Consider the following 24200-nt stretch of genomic DNA (forward strand, 5'->3'; position numbering starts at 1 on the left):
TGTCACTCCTTGGTGCCAAGGATGCTGGCCGCAGGGACATTGCAGTTTAGACTACCATGGGTGGATCTGTCAAACCAAGTGCTTTTATCCCTGGTGTATACGACATCAGAAAACATGTGGCGGAACCCCAAAATTGCTGAGATTAGATCATTTTCTGTGTTTTTCCCCTTTGATCTGAGTTTTTTTTTTGTGTAACTTCTCAGTGTATTTGGTGTGTTTGCTCTTGTAAGTTTCATGAAAGTTTTGTTCACTGACACTTTTTTAATATAAATCTTCCTAAAGTAATATGTTGCCGAGGGGCCTGGGCTCATTTATAAATGGCTGAAGGCTGTAAGAAACTCATTAAAAGCCCGTGGTTCTGTCTGAGACACACGGCAAAGCTCACTTCCACCCCAGGCATACGTATGATCCTGTTAGTTATGCCGGTTATTTTCGTCCCGGCCAATAAACAGGCTGCATTGAACCCGACTTTTTGCATCTTCCTGCAGATCTTCATCTTATAAAAAAAAAAAAAAAAACTAAAACAGACAAGAGTTCAGTACATTTCCATTTATTATAAACTTCACACGCAGACAGTGTACAAAAAAGCATGAAACACAACAACACAAAACGTGGACAAAGAAATGAAAATAAAGAAAATTGTTGGTGACAACAAATGGTGAACACATGATATGCATACTTTTCTGTAATGACAAAAGTCCACAGAGTTTCTGGACAATATTCTGAAACTCTGCATACAAAGTCAAATCGGAAGTGGCAGCGTGGCACATATGGCTGAGCCATCTGTTCCGCACACCCTGCACATGATCTGGAATATTAATAATACCAAAAATACAAAAGGCCGGATAAACTGTGGACATGCAGGATGGCCACACTGCTGTAAACGGGGTCCATTTGACGAGGCCCAACGCGGGAATTCCCCCACGGAAGCATCGACCACGCGCTGCCCAGTCCCGCCAAAAAAGCGGGCGGGGCCCTGGACCTAGCGCCCGGCTAATGCAGCAGGGCGACACGTGGACACGAGTGGAAAGTCCATTTCCCGCCTCCGCTCCGGGCCTTTCCCGCGCCGCTCAACATCTGCCTGCAGGTACAGGCGTGGACGCGCTAACAACTCCACATGACTCCACATGTGGAATAAATACATTTGTCCAGAGACACAATTTATGAAATAAATAGTCATCAGGGTAAGAGATGAAACGATGAAAGTGGAAGGACGTGTGTAAATTCAGGGCGTATAAAAGTCATTTTGCTGCTCACTGACTGGACGATTAGTGCACGGTTCACCCCGTCTGGGCTGCAGGGCACCAGCGTCCACATGACAGACTTGTTTTATTAAAGATCTTTTTAAAGGAAACATGGTCACATTACAGTAATACTTACTTAGACAGCAGTCGAGTGTTTGCATATAATATATAGAAATAGAAAGAAAAAAAAAAAACCAAAAGGACACTTGAGTGCGTGCAAATAAAAAAAAAAAAGCACTTCAACCACAGAGCAAAGAAATCAGAGGTGGAACCTGTGACTGGAGTCCAGATCACGGTAAAAATGCTACTAGTGACAGTAAATAGCTAGAAAAAGACCTGAAAGAAACTGGCTGACCGATTAACTCCTCCTGGTCCCGCCTCTCGCCTCCTCATTAGCATTTAAAGCTACAGACACGGCGCGAAACGGCACGTCCTGGCTGTAAATTCTGTGGCTGTGATTCTGCACCAAGGCAGGATTTCGAAAAGACACTTCAGATACAGAATTAAGGGACCATCAAGACCGATATAAAAGCAAAAAGAATGTTATAATAGGGGACTTTCTAAAGTCCTCACTGGCTGATGACCTTCTACAATAAATAAAATTCCTTTCAGGAATAGAATTGGCTCCCGTGTTAAATATGTGTTTTAGTGCAGGTCGAAATGTTTTGTCGCTCATCCAGAACAGCACAAGACTTGAAAAATGGTATCGAACGCAACATTAGCACCAACCAGCTCGTCCAGACATTTTTATAAACTTTTACTAACGTCTAGATCCTTTGTAAAAGGTTCCAGTTATGCTGGAAAAACTTGAGCTGCCAGATAAAACCCCATCATTGTCTGTACAAGAGCTGTCGGCCTCGGAGAAGAATCCATGTCTGGGGTTTGACAATATTAATATCCTGCATGCGTTTATCATAATATTGTGCGTAATTTTTTTCATATGTAATGTTGCTAATTTCTGTGATGAATTGATTTCACTTGCCAATTTGGGGCGGGGCCATGGCAATTCCTGGTGGTGAATACCGGCTCCTGGTTTTGTATTCCGCTTTTCTCCACTGCTTCCAACTCAGTCAGATAAAATTATGTAAAATGTGGAAAAACCAGGATTCACCAGGAAAACCAGAAAATCCAAAGCAAAAGAAAAAGGATGTTGTGATAAAATCTGCACAGTTTTCACCGTGGGTACAGCGGGATTCCTGCCCCCCTCACATGGATATTCTGATTATTATAGATATGTATAAAACGATGACCCACATGCAGGTCCAGAATGTGGAGGCGCCACAGGATGAGGTTCTCTATGCTACACAATCATATAGGCACAGAAACAGAAGAGCCTTGCTGTCTGAAGATGGCACACTTGGCGAGAGAAAATAGATATTCTGTGGATGCAGATCTACAAGATGTCCTCTAGTGTTTTTTTTTTTAATCCCAGGTTCTTGATCCTGAGCTCCAGCAGCAGTGAAGGCGACGATGATGAAGATTAGAATGATGATTACACATTTACAGTCCATTCATGCAAGCTGGGTCCAGAAGAATAATGTGAGCTCTGCCACCGTCTCCAGTGCTGTTCCTCTAATGATTTCTCCAGGCTACATACAAAGCTGTCTGCATTCGTAGGAATTGGATCTTCTAACGGACCCGCTGGTTCACTCAGGTTCTCAGAGGAGGAAAAGAGGGACCCGGGGCCACATCTGGTGACATGGCCTTGTGCTGGTCCCCGGGTCATGAAAGCTGCCATTCGGGGTTGAAGAACTTGATGTTGTGGGTCTTGGCCCATTTGGCGAAGACGGCCTTTTCCGTGATGAAGCGGTGGCCGCCGTACGGCGCGCTCTCGTGCAGGAGGTACTCGGCGCACTCGTCACGACTGCCTGCCTCATAGTAGTGATAGGGCACCTTCCTGTAGCCCTCGGTCCTGATGAGAAAACATACACACATTAATATTCCCAACATATACGCTCTCATGTGCCACCGAACTGAATCGCGGACCTATCGACTCTTCCAGCACAGAGCAAGCGGGAGCCAATCTGACCCTCCAAGGAACTAACGATAATGTCCAACATGAGTTCCAGCTGACTTTCCCCCGGGTCACTTCCACCCCATGACTGCAGTAGAGAGATAGAAATGAGGTGGTCAACTTCATAACCGTCCATTATTATCATCATCATAATAAATGGTTGACTGTGAGGAATGAGCAGTTTGTTTATGAATGAGTTGTATAAAAATGCAAGAAAACCTTCAGTAAAATGATTGTATTCACGGTTCGAGTCCTAGTGAAGCAGAACTGATTACTTGATGGATGGGAACATGAAAGCACGTGGATAAGGGCGCCGGATAAATGCCACAAATGTAAATGACAGTGAAGAGGACTGAGGTGATCTCAGGCCGGGATCTTGCCTATTCGCTTTTTTTCCTCGGCTGTGATGTGAAGAGCCGTGTCAGTGATTTGCCGTGAAAAAATTTATTCAATTCCAGCCGGTGCCACTGGGGTCAGCTGCTAATGTGGCTCAGCTCGTGGCTTCCCACCAGCTCTCCACGGTGTGGTCATCCTGGAACCCCGACACTAACGGGAATACTCCAACATGGTCGCTTCACACTGAAGCTTGGGAGAGGAAGGAATGAAAGACTGGCTGAAGAAGAAGACCTTCAGAGGCTTGAAAACACCGATAATGACGTTCATGGTGACACTGCATCATAACGCCAGCGTTTATATCAAGTCAGCATTCCATTTCTTACAAACACTTTACTATTTTACTATAAGTGTGAAGTTGTGGTGGCTCAGGAATTTAAGAACGGGCAACGATGGCCGTGGACCAGTGGATCTGCCGTGCTGCTTCCTTTTTGTGTTTGTCTCTGATGTGCAGTTCTTTGCTGCATGTGGTGAGAAGGTGGTAGAGACTTCACACCATTGTGACGTCTGGGCTCTGAAACCCGTAGCAACCCAGGAGCTCCGTTCTCAAACCGATGTCCACCTACGTGGACGAGGTTTAAAAAGAGAAGATATTCTCTTTTTAATGAGTGCAGGCGTGGCGACGACTCAAGCAGCAGTTCATTGGTCTCTGTGGCAATCGGCATGTTTCTTAACGTCTTTCGGTAACACAGGAAAGATAAATAAACTCAGGCAATAAACTTAATCAATTAATAATTAATATTAACAATTTATCGGCAACTATTTGGAATTACATCTGTAATATAGAACACTGAGTACATTTTTTAAAAAAAAGTATGCTTATTTTTTTTCCACTTCAGTGCATGAATACAATAGAACTGCTATTATCATCATCATTTTACAAATGTTAAAATGTAATTGTTTAGAACTCTTCCACCGATCAATATGTTCCATAAACTGTATTTCTAGAGCAATCGCTGCATTTGTAATAGGTAATCTAATAAATATTGAATTATCTTTAAGCACTAACCAGCCTGCAGCCAGTGAGCTGTGGCTGATATCAGAGTTTACTCGTTAATTCCCAAATGAATAATAGATATTGCACTGCGGGTGGGGATATGATGATGAAATATTGCGCGAAAAGGAAGCCAGGAATCCAGCAAAGTAAAAAAACAAATCTGAGCTGTAAAATTTTCAAATGGTCCATTTTCCCATTTTCAAATGGTCTTTAATAAGATTTTTACTGCGCTACATTTTTTTATACCTTAAAATACAAATCTGCATTTTTATTCAATTTGTGGTAATTATATAGATGCACAACAAAAAAAAAAAGGATGGGGGTTTATTCATATAGACAACAAATAAACTCCATCAGGTACAGGCATCTACTTCACTACTTGACCATTTATATTTCAAAATAAAAATCCATTTTATAATTTCGCCGAACCAGAACAAGCCAGGCCTGATGGATGGATGGATGGTGAAAAGCTACTGGTTCCCACTCTAATAAACCAGTTTGAATTAGGCTCAGTACACACACATTTAGTGAAAAAAATGTATAGGAAAAAACAGGTTCTAAAAGAAACGTCATTTAAGTCGTTCATGCTGTGGTTTTGGAATCTGCTTAGTCAGTAAACAGGACGTACAGAAAATGTTATAACCTGAAATTGGATGCATGGAGGCATTTGGCCATTTCACTACAGAAATGCATTTGCCTCCAGGACGATTTCTACAGAAACATCAGGGTTATTATGGCACCTAGAGGATCAGTGGATCATCGCTGAGTCACTGCTGGTGCATCAAAAAACAAAGATCTGCGCAAATTTTGTAGTTTCCTCCAGATTGTGTCATCAGTCTTCTTCATCAAGGGGACCTGAGCGGCAGCTTGGCAGTTCGCAACCTTCCAAATTACAAGTCCATTTCCTTACCTGCTCAGCCATCACCAGTGGAACCACCAGTAGAACCGCCAGTAGAACCGCCAGTAGAACCACCACTGCAGCATGAAACAGTGTCCACGATGTGGGATGTTGCAGGATTTTAACACGTACACACACACACACACACACACACACGCTGACACTCACACACACATACGCTCGCACACACGTACACACACACGCTGACACTCACAGGCTGGAGATCCTTCACACAGGCTTGTCAGACTCACTTGCAGTACGTGTCGTTGATCATCCCGTACACGTGGATCTCCTTGCACATGTCCATGGCCAAGATGAGGGTGAACCAGCCGGTGCTGAGGTACGATCCTGACTGGATCCTGTTAACACACACACACACACACACACACAAGCACACACACACAAGAACAGTGTTAAAGACTGGCAGCTCAGTAGATGAAGGCCGATGAACGAATTTCTGCTAAAGCCTCGTCAACAGCAGTCAAGCTTGATCAATACCTGTAGTGTTTTAGTGTTTTAAAGTGCATACACACACACACACACACACACCACACCTTTCAGGATCTGAAGTGAAAGGGCCTGGCATTAATAACACGGGTCTGTGGTCATACTGCTGTCTGGCTGAGGGTGACCACCTGAAAGGTTCCACCAGAGACTCACTGGTCTTCACACGGCAAGAAAAGGGAGTCAGGACGTCAGAAGAAGCTGACGGCTCGGCACGGAGAAGGCGGAGAGACGGATTACTCGCTACGTCGAGGGCCTGCAATAAAAAAAGCCATTTGTGCTCCTCCACCCGTCATCCTGTCTCAGGAACACCGCACCCTGTTCACTGGGGGCCCGAACAGAAAACAAAGTGACGTCGCGGGAGACGTTTCCTTTCCATCATCGTTCTAAACGTCGTGTCAGAGGAGGACAGGGTTCACTTTCTTATTGGAATAAATACAGACCCTGCCGTTTTATGTCTGGTCATAAAGAGCCAGAAGGCTGTCATCAAGTTTTAAGCGTGTTTTCATCTGCAGTTTTGTCATATGTCATATGAAGGCAGAGAGAATTAATATAATAATCATTACAGATTTTTAAGCAGTTATTCTCATAATTGCCAGATTGGTACTGTGATATGAAGTATTTGTATTCAAAACCAAAAAAACCTTAAAAATTAATAATTCCCAGCGGCAGCAATGCAGATACGACAACTTGGTTTTATTTGATGAGATTTAATATTGCTGACCCAGTCTGCACCACGTCTACAGGTTCACCACATCCAATCAGAACACAGAGTGAAAATGATCCTTCTGCTACAAATTCATGCAGAACCTTGATAATAAATTAAAATAATTATTGAACTTGATCGATGGATGATGAACTAACACCAAGATCTTGAATAACAGCTCTTAGCTCTTCATGCATTTAAATCTGTTTCCGAATACTCTAACACTGATTCATTATTTTCATCAACTGGGAGGATTTCGGAACAGCAGCTGGCCTTCTGACTGGCCGCGAGAAATCCAGTTAATATCCTCAATCGCTTGATTGTTTCCTGCATTTTTCAGCAGGAAAAATGAACCGTGCTGCTGTTCAGACGATGTTCTACCAGGAACTCCATTCCAGCCCATTTCTCCAGCAGATCCATCAGAAGGTGGGAGATAAGATGCCTGCTGGGCCTTCTCTCTCTCTCTGTGATTAAATAATATATACACCACTTAATGAAGCCTGGCTTGCAAACAGCCATTAAGCGTGTTTTCCGACTCATTAAGGATTCGTTTGTGCACCGCTTATTAAATGTCACACGTTGATTCGGCGGTGAAGTGAATTAGAAACACATCTGAGCGGCTGGAGATGGACGTGTGTCGTTTGGTCCTTCTCCGTCTACTCCACCGTATTTTTCGCTCACAGGCGCTAATGACATTTGTCACGGTACATTACACCGCGTCAATGAGTCCAGTCAATTGAAGTAAAAGTGCTCGCTCAAGCTGATATTTTAGCTACATGGGATGGGCGATATGACCTATTTTTGAAACTATATCACAATGCACAATATATATCTCCACACCTTAAAATTTCCTCTATGTCACTGCATTAATGGTAAATGACACACACACACACACACACACACACACACACACACACACACACACACACACACACACACACACACACATATATATATATATATATATATATATATATATACTGTATATATACTGTGTGTGTGTGTGTGTGTATACATATGAAACACGATCCAGACATTTCCAGGTCTGTTCTTTTTTCCTTCCCACCACGTCTTCCTGACTTGATGTGCATGATTCAGTCATTTACTATACTATACATGGAACAAGCCACTATTATTAACAAGTTAATCGGTACAATTCATTTTAAATATAGTATGTGTTGAAAACTGTACGCTCTGCGTCAATGCTTTGGGGTGGGTGTGGCATGCAGGGAGCACAGGAGCAAGCGATGTTTCTCACTGTACCAACACAGCCACTTAGCCCACAATAAGCCATCTTAATAAAACATCTCAGGTATTGTAACAGAATAGAATATCGGTAGAGAGTTGTAGCTGGTCAGACTGGGATAAGAGGAGAGCTGCAGGAAATGATCGCGTTTCTTCACGTGTTTCACGAGATCACTGGGCGCTAAGCGCGTTGTCGCTGCTCATTAGATGCAGCGGCTCTGAGACGCCAGCAGCCCTCTTTACAGGACATATTTTTAGAAAACACGTCGTATTGCTTTTTCAGTTGGCCCGTCAGCCCTGATGAATTTTCCCAGCATGCCTCACAAAAAAAAGAGACCGATTACTGCCTTCTGAAAGAGAAAGAAATCCTGTAAATAGACCGTGACACAGGAAACGTCCGTTGAGCTCCAAAGAACCATGATAGCAAGATGTGTTAGCAGAGATATGAACACCCGTTACATAATCAACAGATCGGATCAAAAATTCTGAACTATAAATAAAATTAATACCAACAAAAACCTAGTCTGCTCTAGTGCACGCCATACTGGAGTTCCAGGCTCAGGAAATCAGGTAAAGCGCATAATGAGTCCGATTAAGATGAGTAATGACTCGGATTAAAATTCTGAAGTGCGTGGGAATGTGTAGGAATGGTGGTGCAGCCGCATTAATATTAATATTAATATTACTCCAGTTTCCAGCCTGGTAACACCACAGCAGGTCCACATGACATTTTGAATGGAACTGATGCAGAAAATATAAATTAAAGTGCTTTGGAAATAAAGTTGACTTGACTAAATAACATATGAATGGCCTTCTTCTGCTTTTGGCTGCTCCATTTCCCCCCGTCCTCTGTCCTCTCTCACCACGCCCATAAGCTACACCCTCCTCTATTTCTCTTGCCAGGTTACTTCAACCAACGTACTCGGTGTACCCGGCTCTCGACCGACCCGGGATGGAAAATTGTCTGGATGATCTGCATAATTAATATAGCACCAGATGCCCTTCCTGCCATCAGAATGAACTCAACACCATTTACCCCTACGTGCTTCCTGGTCTACATCACACGACTGAGTCCGCCTACATTCTCCCCCCAACCAATCAAGATGTTCTATTTCTAAAGATAGAATTATCAGTGAAGTGGAGCAAGTGAACGAATATTAAGTTGGTTTGTGGTAAAATTGGTGATGCCAAATTTACATAATGAAGAAATGTTAATGTGCCCCGCCCTGGACTGTGCCTAGTTTCCATCACAGAACAGCCTGGGTAATTATAGCTGGCATCTGCAGCAGGGATCGCCACGGGCTGATTATCTCTACAGCGTGGGGCAGAGGGCAAGCCTGGCATCAAATAAACAATCCTCCAGCACCGCTCTCTCCTTTTCCCATCGGAATCAAGGTTTTCAGGGTAGTGTTGAGTTCAGAGGTCACACATGATGTCATTTTGTATGAACCTGCATCCAGCAGATTTGGGCTGGTACATACAGGAACGCCCGGCCTCTGCTCCAGGTCAGGGACACTGAGCGCCAACACTCAGAAATGCGATCCCATTGAACACTGAAATGCAGCGAGAGCCAAAACCCTGCACTCTACCGATAGTAACAGACGGAATATGAACGTCTGCAGAACGTGGATGGATGCATGCACGCAACTTACAATCAAGGCGTTTAATACAAAAAACACAAGCACTTTCCAAGGCATGACAATAATCGCGATACAATAGGCACACATTTATACTGCCACACAAATTAGCTCCACAACATTGAGCACATCTGACTCCCCTCAGAGTCAGATCATGACACTTCTGTCCTGTGTTCCTGTGGATGCCATAATTAATCATTTAAGTCATAATTATCCATGAATATTTTAGTCTAGTTTTAGTCAACGAAAGCACAGTCAATATAGTACAAGTATGAAGTAAAACAGACAAAATCAGTCGAACCCTTTTCATAATTAAAACAAGGTTATCTTATTATTATATAGACCCAAGAATAATCGACATCCATTCCATTGTTTGCATATCTCCCCATGTTTTCCGACATACGTTCTGTTTTCTTTTCCACTTCTTTGTAAAGAAAGTGTCCTAAGATCGCTTTGTTTTTTTCTACCAGACGTCTGATAATCCACCACAAGCATTCTGAAATATAAATAATGCACAAATGGGCATTGTGCAACCGGATTGGGGAGACAGGATACAGAAATACATCTCGGGGCTGAGGAGTGTAGGGATTTTATATAAAAGAACAAAAGAACCGGCACAAGGGCCAAAAAGAGTAAAAATAGACTAGAAGGGCGTGTGTTGTAATGACAGGAACGTAAGTTGAGGAAGTCCACGTTAAGGCAGCAGCCTTGATCTGCTGCCGTCTCTTTCCTTATAGCAGGACCCTGATCATGGACGTTGCATGATTAGAGCCGGTTGTCAGGCTGATCGGTGCAGGCTGGGACCCAGCACCCAGCCATGACTTAATAACACGATTAAACAAGAAGAAATAACGAAAATAAAGAGAGATTTTAGTCTAGTTTTTATTTGTCAACAATATTACATTAAATATTTTGATGTAATTAGCGTCTCATGACCAGCATTTACGTTGCGTCTCGCCCTTTTTCCGTTGCATCAAAAAGGTTCTTTGACAAATATATTTTGTCCAAAATTTTGTTGACAAAAACAACACTAACTGCCACAGTCACTGGACAACAGTTTACATTTACATTTAAAGCATTTACCAGACGCCCTTATCCAGAGCGCCTTACAATCAGTAGTTACAGGGACAGTCCCGCCCCCCCCTCCGGAGACACTCAGGTGTCTTGCTCAGGGACACGATGGTAGTAAGTGGGGTTTGAACCTGGGTCTTCTGGTTCATAGGCGTGTGTGTTACCCGCTACGCTACTACCACCCTACCACAGTTCCACCTACTGGTACTTTTTATATGACACGTTGTAATGCTAATGGAAAAAAATACTATTTACTCCTATATCATTCAATGTTGTGTGGATTCCTGAAGCACTGACTAGAGGCTTAAATCAATGCAAAGCAAGGACCATTCAAAATATTTTCTGTCTGCCCTGTCTTCAGGGCTGATGATGTGTTGAAGCCTTCTCATCCTCTCTGCTTCAGTGCAGCTTCTTTAACATTCAGTGATGCAGTATGTCAGCACATTCGCCATGGAAGAGCAGAAAAAAAGTCAACAAAAGCTTTTGACCCAGGTTGTTCGTCTCTGTGCGGCTTTTTTAATACATGGTGTGGTGCTCAACAGAGATGAAGATACCCAGGAATTTGAACACTGATGTAGGGAGCTTCAGGTAAGCATTGAACAGCTGGCAACAACCAAAGCATGTCTATTTCTAGGAAGAGACAGACACAAAATTATTTACAGTACAGGCCAAAAGTTTGGACACCTTCTCATTCTTTATTTTCATAACCATTTACGTTGGAGGAGTCTCACTGAAGGCATCAAAACTATAAATGAACACACGTGGAGTTATGTACTTAACAAAAAGTGGAGACCTGGCCTGAACCCAATCGAGATGGTTTGGGGTGAGCTGGACCAACAAGTGCTAAACACCTCTGGGAACTCCTTCAAGACTGTTGGAGAAGCATTTCAGGTGACGACCTCTTGAAGCTCATCGAGAGAATGCCAAGAGTGTGTAAAGCAGTAATCAGAGCAAAGAAACTAGAATATAAAACATGTTTTCACTTATTTCACCTTTTTTTGTTAAGTACATAACTCCACATGTGTTCATTCATAGTTTTGATGCCTTCAGTGAGAATCTACCAACGTAAATGGTCATGAAAATAAAGAAAACACATTGGATGAAAGGTGTGTCCAAACTTTTGGCCTGTACTGTATGTTAATTGAAAATTTTTATATTATTTTAGAAGAAGTGTATTTCAAACATCATCCAATAACCATGGATACGTTGGTTGCAATAAATCTGACGGTCACAACAGTTTTAGAATGAAGCCTTTTTGAAACCTGAGGCTGCGATTTCAGAAATCCAGGCAGGATTTTTATTATATATTGTATAACCTTATCTCAAGATAGTAGTGCAGGCTGAGCTTAGAAAGAATTTTAAGGTGTGTGTGTGTGTGTTGGCGAGTCCTTGAGTTTTGTCCCTGAATTTACCGTTTACTATTATAGCATTATTTCTGTTGCCAATGTCCATTGTAAACCTGAACAATGGCCCACATTACTAGGAAACAGACCAGAGAATAACATTTTATAAATGGAAAAAAATGACTGGTGAGAACCAAGTTAATAAATTCAAGGAGACATGATGTCTTAAATTTAAACTCCCAAACTCCCAAATGACCAGGAGTCAGCTTCTCAGTCATGGACAACAGGAGTCGCTTCTTCTCGATGTTCTCTCCAGCCTTGTCCCTCAACCTGTTTGCTCAGTTTCATTTCTTTTCTGCTGTCTGCATTTCTCACCACCTGCAGCTGAGGGAACGGCTCTTTCCTTTATAGGTGAGACGAGTAGATTGTGATGCAGGGGGGAAAATAAAGAAGACATTTGATGGGAATCAAATGTCTGTTGTTGCCTCAGGCGGGGCTCTGGGGGTTCAGTCCAGGCTTCTCAGTAAAATGACTTTGAAATGAAGTCCTTTCTGCAAAGCATTTCACAATTAACTCCGGTTCATCCAGTGCAGTGAGAGGGCGGGTTCCATCTCTCTTGAATGCATAGTTTAACACAGAGCAGAGCAGATGGTAGATAACATAAATCAGCTAGGGCTGTTATCATGGTGTGTGTTTCCTCTTCCAGCAGGAAATGCATCTATCCCTGTTCTCAGGAAACCAGACCTTGTTGTACCCAATTCACCCAACCAGGGTAATGCACGCATTCTGTCAGATACCTAGATAGCAGGGCATGATGGGAGATAATGACCACACGAGATCCCCAATGTTTGCACAGGATGAATGGGAGTGGAATTCTTAACTTCCAGCCAAAATCTCTGATATACCACCTTCAGTCTGGCCTCGTCCCTCTTTCCCACATGAAAAAGCAGCCTTTCCCTGCCACTGTATTACTGCTAATTGCGTGTGGGCATGAATAAAGGGCCACCCAGCCCGGGTTCCCATCATACACGGTGACTTTAAGTGCGGCCCTGGTGTGAATTTGATTCTCTGGGTCTCTGAGCCTCTCCCGGTCCTATTAAACCTGATTTATCGCTGCCATCAAACATGCATCTGCTCACAGACGGCGACAAGCGCCGCCGCTCCTCCAAGGCAATTAAATAGCTGCAGGTGACTTAACGGCTTGTTTAAGGTCCTAACAAGAAACTGGTGTCGGCCGGAGTTTCATCCGCAAGGCCGAGAAACCAACAAAGAGCGGCGGGTCTTAGAAAAGAAGTGCTGAGAAGAGAGGAAAACAAAGGCCGGGATAATGAATCTTTCCCACGTGTTCTCCCTGAGGAGGCCATGCCGGCACCGATCCAACTAAATAACACAACGCGACATATTAATGAGCACATTGTTGTAAGATGCATATTCCTCACACAGGCAACATTGCACACGCTATTTCCGACAGCAAAAGCACAGACAACCTGGACCCCAGCACAAGATATGTCCTCTTCAGCATGAAAATATTCCTCTAAGGAATGCATTAAGAACACATTTCATATACAACCACAGAACTTCCCTCGTCAGCACCACTAGTGATCTGACTTTAGGATGTGGTGATAAACTGCAAAAGTTCCAGTCTGAAGGTTTATGTTTTCCATTATTTAAATATACAGCATATGGACAGCCTCTGTTATTGTGAAAGACCCCACCCAAGTACACACCCATACAATTCTTAGGAATGAGATCCTGCACTGTGCCAGGCAACAAGAATCGAAAAAAGGAAGTGATTAGCTCCACCAACTACAGTGTTCATAGGAGGGCAACGTACTAATGCCAACATTTTACAACAAGTGCCAATATTTTACTACTAATGTCCATATTTTACAACTACCACCAATATTTTACTACTAACACCAATAATTTATTACTAGTGCCAAAATGTTACTACTAATGCCAATATTTTACTATGTTACTTTACAATGTTTTAAATTAGCGCAAATATTTTACTACTAGCGGCAATATTTTCTAACTAGTGCCAATATTTTACTGCTAACGGCAAAATTTTACAATTAGCACAAATATTTTACAACTAACACCGATATTTTACTATTAACGGCAATATTTTACTGCTAATGACAATGTTTTAATGCTAACATCAAAAATATAAAACTAACACCAATATTTTACTATTAACGGCAATATTTTAGTACTAATGCCAATATTTTACAATTAGCGCCAATATTTTACTACTAGCAGCAATATTTTGTAACTAGTGCCAATATTTTACTGCTAACACCAATATTTTACAATTAGTGTCATTATTTTTACAACTAGCGGCAATTTTTTACAAATAATGCCAATATTTTACAATTAGCGCCAATATTTTACTACTAACAGCAATATTTTACAATTAGCGCTAATATTTTACTGCTAACACCACAATTTTACAACTAGCAGCAATATTTAACTGTTAATGACAATGTTTTACTGCTAATGTCAAAATTTTACAACTAGTGACAATATTTTACTGCTAGCGCCAATATTTTACAATTAATGCCAATATTTTACAATTAGTGCCACTATTTTACTATTAACGGCAATATTTTACTACTAATGCCAATATTTTATTGCAATACAACAATACTGTAACAAGGTAAGAAAATGACAAGTCGTTTAATGGGACCCTGGAAGCTATCGCATGTTGGGGAGCATTTTGATTAGTGCGGAAGGCACAACAGGAGAACTGTGAACAGAACTGTGCTGGGAGAGTCTTTTTATTCAGGACAGGGCTGATGAGGTGCTGGTGATCATCAGTCAGGTAACTAGGAACGAGATAATGGGACTGAAAGTCTGACAGATATTTTACTAGTAATGCAATACATCTTGCTGAATAAAGTCTTCTGATTCTGGTATATTATACACCTTGGAATGTGTGTTTTGCTCTGCTCTATGGACAAATGATGAAGAGACAGTGACCCACCGGTCTTTCCCCGTCTCCTTCTTGAAGACCTTGTCGCAGTAGTTCATGCGCTCCTCCGTGGTGACGAAGATGCGTGCTTGCGGGAAGTTCTCGGCCGCCTGCCTCAGCATGTTATACACGATGCCCTTGCCGTCCTGGCGCATGTTGCGCAGGGGTCCCCACACCACATAGACGGTGTCGTTGGCCTGGCCGAAGAAGTGCTGTGGCCGCTGGAGCAGCAGGGGCACGCTGGTGTGGGACACCATCCTCAGGGTGGTGCGGCGGCCCACGTCCCTCTCAAAACCCCGCGTGGGGGCGCTGTTCATCCTCCAGATGCAGGAGGAGTGGTCGATGTCCAGACCCGCCCCCTGGCCCAGCATCTGTCCGGAGCTGGACACCACGCTGCACACGTCACAGTGCAGCTTCAGTGGCTGAAACGAGAAGAGCGCAGCATTACGAGACGTCCTACCCCATTTAAACAGGCTTTCTCTATAAGTAAAAAGAGAAAGTGAAGTGATTGTCATTGTGAAACACTGCAGCACAGCACACAGTGACACGTGTTCTCTGTATTGGTGAGCAGTGGGTAGCTTTCTGGATTAGCTTTTCAGATTAACACCACACTTCATAGAAAGATATTCATGTTCTCACATGAAAACTGTTGCTTCAGAAGCAGATCAAGTAGCGTAAAAGCACAGTTTTACCCTTTCACCAGATAACCAGTAGTTTAACTGGGGCAGTGGTGGCCTGGCAAGCAAGGAAGCGAAGTTTGCCAGTTTGAATCCCAAACTGAGGTCCCCTTGATGAAGGTCCCGTCCCCACACACTGCTCCCTGGGCGCCTGTCAATGGTGCCCACTGTCACCAAGGATGATGGTTAAATACAGAGGACATGTTTCACCGTGTCACCGTGTGCTGTGCTGCAGTGTCGCACAATGAATTTCACTTAAATGCCAGGATGTCAGCGTTGCCAGATTGGAAGGTTCTGTGGATATACATTTTGGGCAGGTTTACATTAATATTTTATATTCAAGGGGCATTATATAAAAAAAAAATTTACCATCAACACCAACATACTTTCATCCTTTCTGCTGGCATGTATGCTATGAAATGAATCAGCTGCAGAAAACACAAATCAGTAAAAATTTCTGAGCATAAACAGACTTGTCAGGATTGCCTGCAGCTGGGCTCCACACCGGAATGCAATCCTGACGCCCCATAAATGCCGGAAGTTTTCGCCCGTTCGGGGTCGCTGGCATTTTCGTGAACTTCAGTTGGTAACACTGCTTATAATTTGAGTTCTGGCAATCGCCACACGCCTACGGGTTAGTTTTAGTTCTTGATTTATGTTAAACTGTTTTCGGCCACCGCGCCATTGTTTCTTTGTATTTGTTTGTTTATGAATAATAATAAAACCCCCTTCCCAGTATGTCAGACCTCTGCGCTTCCTTCCCCCGTAAGTCCGTAGTCGTGACAGAATGCCAGCGACCCCCCCAAAAGCGCAGAGGTGGAAAACTGAGGAGAAGAAACGCCGCGAAGGACGCAGCCCGGCGCGGCGAACGCGGACGCCAGGGGAGAGACGCGCCGCCCGTTCTGGTGGAGCGTTTTCTCCCCGAGAAGCCGTGGTACGCGGCGCCGCGTGATGACGTCACCCCCGGGAAACTCCGCGAAACCCGGAAGCGACAACGTCGGCGGGTGAGTGGGCGGAGCGAGGACGTTGGCGTCGGCAGCAGCGAGGAAGTGATGTGGGCAGCGAGCGCAGTAGATGCGACCCCCACGATCTTCGGCATGTCGAGCCAAGAACTCTGCGCTCTGCTGGCCAGGCTCCCCGTGGACTGGGACGACACGGACGACGACGAGAGCACGGGAGACGAGAGTTGGGCTCCGCCCATCGCGCCAGTCTGCGATCGTCGCAAGGTCCGTGGGGACCCACGTCACTTCCAGGGGGGTGAGAAGCGGCAACAACAACAACGGCGGCGTTCCTCCAGCGAGGAGGTGGGCAGCCTCCAGCCCGAATGGCCAGAGTACTGCCCATGGGAGCTTATCGCGCCATGGGTCCAGGATGTCCGCAGGGTGGACGACCCTCGGAGTCACCGGTGGGAGGACACGGATGACGAAAGCGATGATGACGTGGATTTTCGGTGGGCGGTCGGTGCCGGGATGGCTCCGCCCAGCGTGCGCGTCCGAGATCATCGCGGCGTCCGTGATGACCCATGTGACTTCCAGGGGTACGAGGTGGACACGGACGACGACCAGGATGACGCCGTTTGGGCAGTCGGTGCCGGGATGGCTCCGCCCATCGCGCCCATCCAGGAGCGTCACGAGGTCCGTGGAGACCCACGTCCCTCCCAGCAGTGTGAGGAAAGCTGGTGGAAGAGGGCGACGGGAGGTCGCCAGCCAGCAACTGCGCTGCCGGGACTGCCTCGCAGGGAATCCTCCATTCCTGCTCCAGTCGCCGACCCGCCTTCCCTCTGCCCGGACGTTCCCCAGCAAAATGGCAGCGCAGCACCAGCGCCCACACCTGCTGGAGAAGACGTCCACCCCCCTCCACACCACACACCTACCACCATCTCCAGCGACATGCCCAGCCCAGTGTGGGACCGCCCAATTGTCCCGGGACCCTTCAGTGGGGCAGCAGACACAGACGAGATCACTACCATCCTCACGTGTCTGACTGGATCAGCATGGGGCTGGAGCACAACCCTCTGGCAGCAGGGAGAGACAGACAGGAGTTTTCGGGACTTCCAACAGAGACTGAGGGCGGAGTTTGATCGGCCTGAGCCAGGGATCGAACTCTGCCCCTCCACCACATCCAGTGCCAGTCAGGATCCGGGGCAAGAAGACCCAGCACTGGTGGGCGACGAGAAGGTCGCTCCTCCCGAGATCCTGGCTGTGCCCCCTGAGGAGGTCCCGGAGAGCCCAGAGAGGGAGCCAGACGACCCTCTCTTCTGTCTGTCTCTGTCTGTGTGTGTCTGTGTGGCATATGTGTCCGTATGTCGCCCCCACTTCCCCTCTTTGTGTCCACCAGATGGCGACCCAGCCGCGGAGCCGAACCCCAGGGAGGAGGTTCCTGACCCGAATGTGCTGGTCCAAGGCGAGGTGGACAAGCCCCAAGGTACCCCTAAGTCCAGCCGGGGGGGGTGCTCCCCCAAAGAATTTTTTGGGGGGGTGCAGTTCGGGTTGGGGACTCCTCCTGAGGGGAGGGGAGGTGGGGAAGCGATGGAGCTGGGTCCTCCGGTAGCCAGTGAGGAGGGCGGGCCAGGCATGGGCCTGCGTCTGCCTCCAGAGGGGTGGAGCGCCATAGAGCCCCCGGGTAGGCATGGGGACCCAGCTGGGACAGGCAGGAAGAGGGCCTGCTTGTCCCAACGGACGCAGAAGGGGCTAGCCGGATGGTCTGGCAATGCCCCCCCCTTGGCACCAGGGCCGTGCAGCGAGAGGGGCTGCATAGTCCCAGAAGGCACCAGCCTGGGGTGCCTGGAACAGTTGCCGGAGGCTCTGGGACAATCTCCCTGCGCGGTGCAGGGGGTGACACTAGACGTGTCAGAGGGGACATGTGGAGACAGGGCCCACACGTACCCAGATGGATCGGCCCTGATTATTGTGTGCAGGTACGGGAGTCCGGGGCCGCCATGCGGGACCACGCCGGGGAGCCAGGCCGAGGGTCCGGGGCCGCCATGCGGGACCACGCCGTGGAGCCAGGCCGAGGGTCCGGGGCAGTCATGCGGGACCACGCCGTGGAGCCAGGCCGAGGGTCCGGGGCAGGTCATGCGGGACCACGCCGGGGAGCCAGGCCGAGGGTCCGGGGGCCGCCATGCGGGACCACGCCGGGGAGCCAGGCCGAGGGTCCGGGGCCGCCATGCGGGACCACGCCGGGGAGCCAGGCCGAGGGTCCGGGGCCGCCAAGCGGGACCACGCCGGGGAGCCAGGCCGAGGGTCCGGGGCCGCCAAGCGGGACCACGCCGGGGAGCCAGGCCGAGGGTCCGGGGCCGCCAAGCCTGACCCCGCCGGGGAGCCAGCCCGAGGGACCGGGGCCGCCACGCCTGACCCCGCCGGGGAGCCAGCCCGAGGGACCGGGGCCGCCACGCCTGACCCCGCCGGGGAGCCAGCCCGAGGGACCGGGGCCGCCACGCCTGACCCCGCCGGGGAGCCAGCCCGAGGGACCGGGGCCGCCACGCCTGACCCCGCCGGGGAGCCAGCCCGAGGGACCGGGGCCGCCACGCCTGACCACGCCGGGGAGCCAGCCCGAGGGACCGGGGCCGCCACGCCTGACCACGCCGGGGAGCCAGCCCGAGGGACCGGGGCCGCCACGCCTGACCACGCCGGGGAGCCAGCCCGAAGGACCGGGTCCTCCAAGGGGAGGATACAGCAGGGCAGGAGCCCTGTGGTTGCCGCCGTCCGCCCCGCCGCCTCCACTGATGGTACTGTTGGGGCTCCGAGGACGTAGCCCTTGGAGGGGGGGCTCTGTCAGGATTGCCTGCAGCTGGGCTCCACACCGGAATGCAATCCTGACGCCCCATAAATGCCGGAAGTTTTCGCCCGTTCGGGGTCGCTGGCATTTTCGTGAACTTCAGTTGGTAACACTGCTTATAATTTGAGTTCTGGCAATCGCCACACGCCTACGGGTTAGTTTTAGTTCTTGATTTATGTTAAACTGTTTTCGGCCACCGCGCCATTGTTTCTTTGTATTTGTTTGTTTATGAATAATAATAAAACCCCCTTCCCAGTATGTCAGACCTCTGCGCTTCCTTCCCCCGTAAGTCCGTAGTCGTGACAAGACTTTAGAAAAAAAAAGAGACAAAAATCAAGTGCCAATAATAGATATATCAATATTTAATGACAGCTGTGTAATTTGCAAAACACCAGCTGAATCTGGCAATGCAGATTTACGGAGTTTATTATCGCTCTAATGCCAGGCATTAAGCCAAATTATGAGTTAAGAAATGCATTAAACACTGAGGCGCCAAACAAAATAATTATGAATTATTACAATCTTCACGACTACTTGCTTTAATTGCTTAAACATGATTTTAAAAAAAAGTAATGAGCACATTGAATAAATCCTGACTGTGGCTCATTTCGGCTGTTATTAATTCGTTATCTGTATGTTCGGGATCACATGGCAACGCTGTTGGCTAAGCTGTCCAGCATGGGTGACTCTGAATGGCGCCCAGATGTCCCATTTGCTTCGGTGTCGCTGCAAGGAAGGAGTTTAGTGCAGGAGGGCTTGATTGGCTTGAAGAAGCAAATTACTGGAAAAATGTTCTACAAAAAAGCCCCATCAGAAACGTGTTTAACAGACAGCTAATAATTACGGATTTAATGTTTAAACGGTGGTCATTACTGGTAAAATGCATGTTGGCTTTAATGATCAGTTTCATGATGGCTCTAAAGAACCAGTTAAATAAAACAAATTGTGTGGCTTGGTAAAAATTTGCATTACATTTTAATGTGAAAAATCATCATCAGAATCAGCAGTCTGAGAACGTGATATTATTTTTTACGTATTACATATACTACTAAATTCAAGTCTGCGTATAATTTAACTCTTTATAAAGAAGTGGTCAACTGGTGGTGAGCTGGAGAACTGGTGAAATTTGTGTGTTGGGTCTTTTTCATTCGATACAACCTAAGATGTCAATAGATGCGTAGATGATACTTTAGCAGCTCTGTGCTTACATCAGTCTCTCTCTCTCACACACACACACACACACACACACACACACAAGGAAATGCATTTACATTTTACATTTCACTAGAACCTGATCCGTAAATACCATTAGCACAATAATGCTAAATCTAACCTTTTTTTGACTCTCCAAGGTGCCACTGAGGTGCCACAAATATATACAGCTGGGAAAATAAGTATTTGACACGTCAGCATTTTTATCAGTTTCTCTCTCAATACTGACAGATTTCAGGTGATCTCCTGGCTTTCTATGCCATTTTGCATGTGTTTTTTTTGCATGTTATCTTCATGTATTTAATACTTATTCCCTTTGTCATTTCACTTTATTTATTACGACTCGACTTAATGTTCTTAAATGTTCTGATTTGAATTCAATATTTGGCTTGAGGGCAACATCTGGTGGAAATTTTGTGTCAATAGCCCACTTAGAAATGCCCTTACTGATAAAAATGCTGATGTGTCGAATACTTATTTTCCCCGCTGTACGGTGGTTTGTAAATGCAGCTTTATTGGTTTGTGAATAAATGTAACTGCACTGACATTTGTGCAGTCGAGAAACAAATGGTTTTACATTTGTTTGTAAGTCATAAATTGTCTTTGTGAATCTTGTTACATTTAATACTGAATCAAGAAATTAATTTGTGAATGGTGTGATATTTATTCATGAATATAAAAACTAAATTATCTCCAAGGAATCAGCGTGAAAACGTTCTTACTTACGCTGCGAGTAGAACTTGAAAAGAGATTTTCCCCATTGGATTTCCAGTCCAATTTATATCACAATTTCCACATTCTATGTCTTCATTTGCCCTTGGGTTGTGGAACGAAATGGATATTGTTGCATCTTTTGTTTGAAACCTTGTGAATTCTCACAAAACCAGAAGAAACAGCCGGAACCATGATCCATACAGCCTTGCGGCTCTGTTTGTTCTTGTAGCAGCTCACAGTGTCTGTACAAGCGCTTAGAATTCTCGGTTCTAGCTGAGAGGATCTGAGCGCCGTCATCCCTCGTGTACATGATCACCAAAAAATTATAATCTCCCACTCTGCTTTCATTTTCCAGAGACTCTTCTTCTGTCTGACACCGTGGGGCCATCAAGCATGTCCATGTTCTACATGGCACTTACCATGAGTCCAATGGTCTCTGCCCTACTGTAGCGCATGATTCATGAATTCATGGAGATGAATCGGAGAGGGAAAATGCTGCTGCTTTTAAAGGGCTGGCAACAGTCAAAATTGATTCTACTACAACAACTGAACATTTCCTTTATGCTCTATTAATATTAAGTACATATACACAGCAGAACAACTGTGAGCATTCATAATGCATCATGTAGTGCGTATTATCACAGAGCGCTGACAGCAGCTTCCAAAACGCCTCCCAATTATTCCCTAATCGGAACAGGCGGCTTACACAGCAAGTGTCATGTGAGATATAATGCGCCATGTCATCTGTTATAAAGGTGCAGCCATGACCCCAGCCACGAAAACTCCATCAATGATTCATAAGTTGCATGTTTCTGCTGACGTTTCCTGTTTCCCGCTCCTGCCCGGACGCTGGGAGGCCAGTGCAGATGAAATCTCAGCTCAGCAGCAGCAGAATACCACGTTCACCTCAACATGGACCAATTCTGTTCAGAAGTAAACTTTTCTAAAGAGCCTGATCTGGTACTGTAATAATGTGGACCAGGTGTCACCGCGACCCTCCCGATTCCCCCCACACCAGTGTTCCGAGTTCAGGTATCGCAGTCGGAGTGAGATCATGCTCCGTGGTGTGTGTGGTGTTCCCCCGGAGAGCATGTATGACCTTCCCTCTCCCGTTTTCAACCTTCATCCCAATGACTGATACTGTATGTTTCTTTGTCCTGTCAATCGGCCAAATTAAGTGTTTAGGGGAACTTATCTGCCCCTAACACCTGGCTTCTGGTGTCCATTTTGGTTTCAGATTCAGAATCAGAACTGACTTTTTTACTCCTTTTGACTTGGAGATCATGACAGTTAATGAGGGGGAAAAGCCCCAGGTTATGATGATGCTTAATCATCATAATGAACCAGAACCAACCACTTCATCAATGGTAACTTGAAAGCACGTTGTAAGTCGCTCTGGATAAATGCCTTAAATGTAAATGTAAATGCTTGTTCTGCTGTGACAGGGTTGGGGTAGTGAGCTCCTTCCTGTAGATTTAGTGTTAGTGTGCTAGGGCCTTTAAACCTGTAAAGGAAAGGAAATATGAGAATTCATATTCACTGTTCAGAGTGTAAGGCTGTAAATCACGACCACACTGCTCCTAGTTTTGAAAAAAAAAAATCCATTGAATTTTAGCCGATCAATTTGCAACGTTCCACAAGCATGGCTGCATAATCTCTGAAGGTGACCTGCTTCGACAGTCCAGCTCCTTCACAAACCAAAGTCCGTTCCTTAAAAACTGTCTGAAGATGTGGCAAGAACAAACTCCAACATTTAAATGCAGTGTGTTTGTGTGTGTTACTTGCAAAGACTCATTTTCCTCAACAACGACAGAAAGTATGCATTAAACATGAGAGAGAAAAAACTGTACTTTCACAAACTCTCTCTCTCTGTGTGTGTGTGCATTAGGGGTGGTGAAATTAAACGTATAATCGATGCATTGCAATGCAGACATGGCAGATTCTGCATAGACGCAGTGCAGAACATAATCGATTATATCAGAATGATCTAATTTTCTGGCGGCAGCATAAAAATTCTCCTTAAAAAGTAGTGCTGGTAGTGACTCGTGGCTGCATGCTCATTACGCCGAGCCCCACGGCGAGAGTAGTGCGTGCCGGGTTCGATCTGAAAGCGGCTTTACATTTGCTCCAATGCGCCAGATGCCACGTACGTCTGAACCAGGCACTTTTTCTGCCGTTTGTGGCTTTGGGTTGTAACAGGTTTGATTCATGTCGCGGAGAAACTCTGGTGAAGCATGCAGAGAAAGGTGTGCATTTAAAGGAGAACTACCGGTATATATACGACTGTTACAAGGTGAACGCATCGATATCGAGGCACTGATAATCATAATCTAAGCGAATCGTGAGACCAGTGAAGGTTCACACCTCTAACGTGTGGGTGCGAGTGCTGAAATACTCCCATCTCGCTGCTTTCTGTGCTCGGGAAATGCCGTTTAGATTCGGTTGCTTTATTCTTTTCAGCAGCGCTGCTTTGATATTTTAATTTCTGTGAACTGAACAGGGAGCTTGAATGGCACACGGCTGTCTGAACGGCATTATGGGCCACGTCTGACTGGAATATCAAATCATCCCCGATGAACTAAGATTTTAAAGTACTAACAAAGACTTTGTGTTCAAATGTTTCTGTATGTGTGAGTGTGTGTGTGTGTGTGTGTGTCTTCTGTGGCTGATTTGTGATCATTATTTGATTTCTTTTTAGAGATTTGTTGAAAAGCTCTCCAATATGAACTCAATTCTAAACAGGGATGTAACCAATCATCTGACCACTTCAGTCCGGACCCTGAGTGAGGAAGAG

The 24200-nt window shown here is 45.8% G+C and overlaps 1 protein-coding gene across 5 annotated transcripts in view; it reads right to left on the bottom strand.

Moving 5' to 3' along the window:
* Positions 1-2645: 2645 nt before the first annotated feature.
* Positions 2646-24200, bottom strand: part of LOC114789018 (alpha-N-acetylgalactosaminide alpha-2,6-sialyltransferase 3-like) — a 39164-nt gene continuing 17609 nt past the window's right edge. For 3 of the 5 annotated variants that reach the window (XM_028978059.1, XM_028978057.1, XM_028978056.1), the window contains 4 exons: positions 15039-15448; positions 5798-5905; positions 3231-3346; positions 2646-3156 (listed from right to left, as the gene is read on the bottom strand). In XM_028978059.1, coding sequence (XP_028833892.1) covers positions 2903-3156; positions 3231-3346; positions 5798-5905; positions 15039-15448 — 888 coding nt within the window. In that variant the 3' untranslated portion in view covers positions 2646-2902. Of the gene's footprint in view, positions 3157-3230; positions 3347-5558; positions 5624-5797; positions 5906-15038; positions 15449-24200 lie in introns of all 5 variants that reach the window. The other 2 variants (XM_028978060.1, XM_028978058.1) reach the window with 2 other exon arrangements.

This window comes from Denticeps clupeoides, chromosome 4 (assembly GCF_900700375.1).
Source record: "Denticeps clupeoides chromosome 4, fDenClu1.1, whole genome shotgun sequence".
Taxonomy (NCBI): Eukaryota; Metazoa; Chordata; class Actinopteri; order Clupeiformes; family Denticipitidae; genus Denticeps; species Denticeps clupeoides.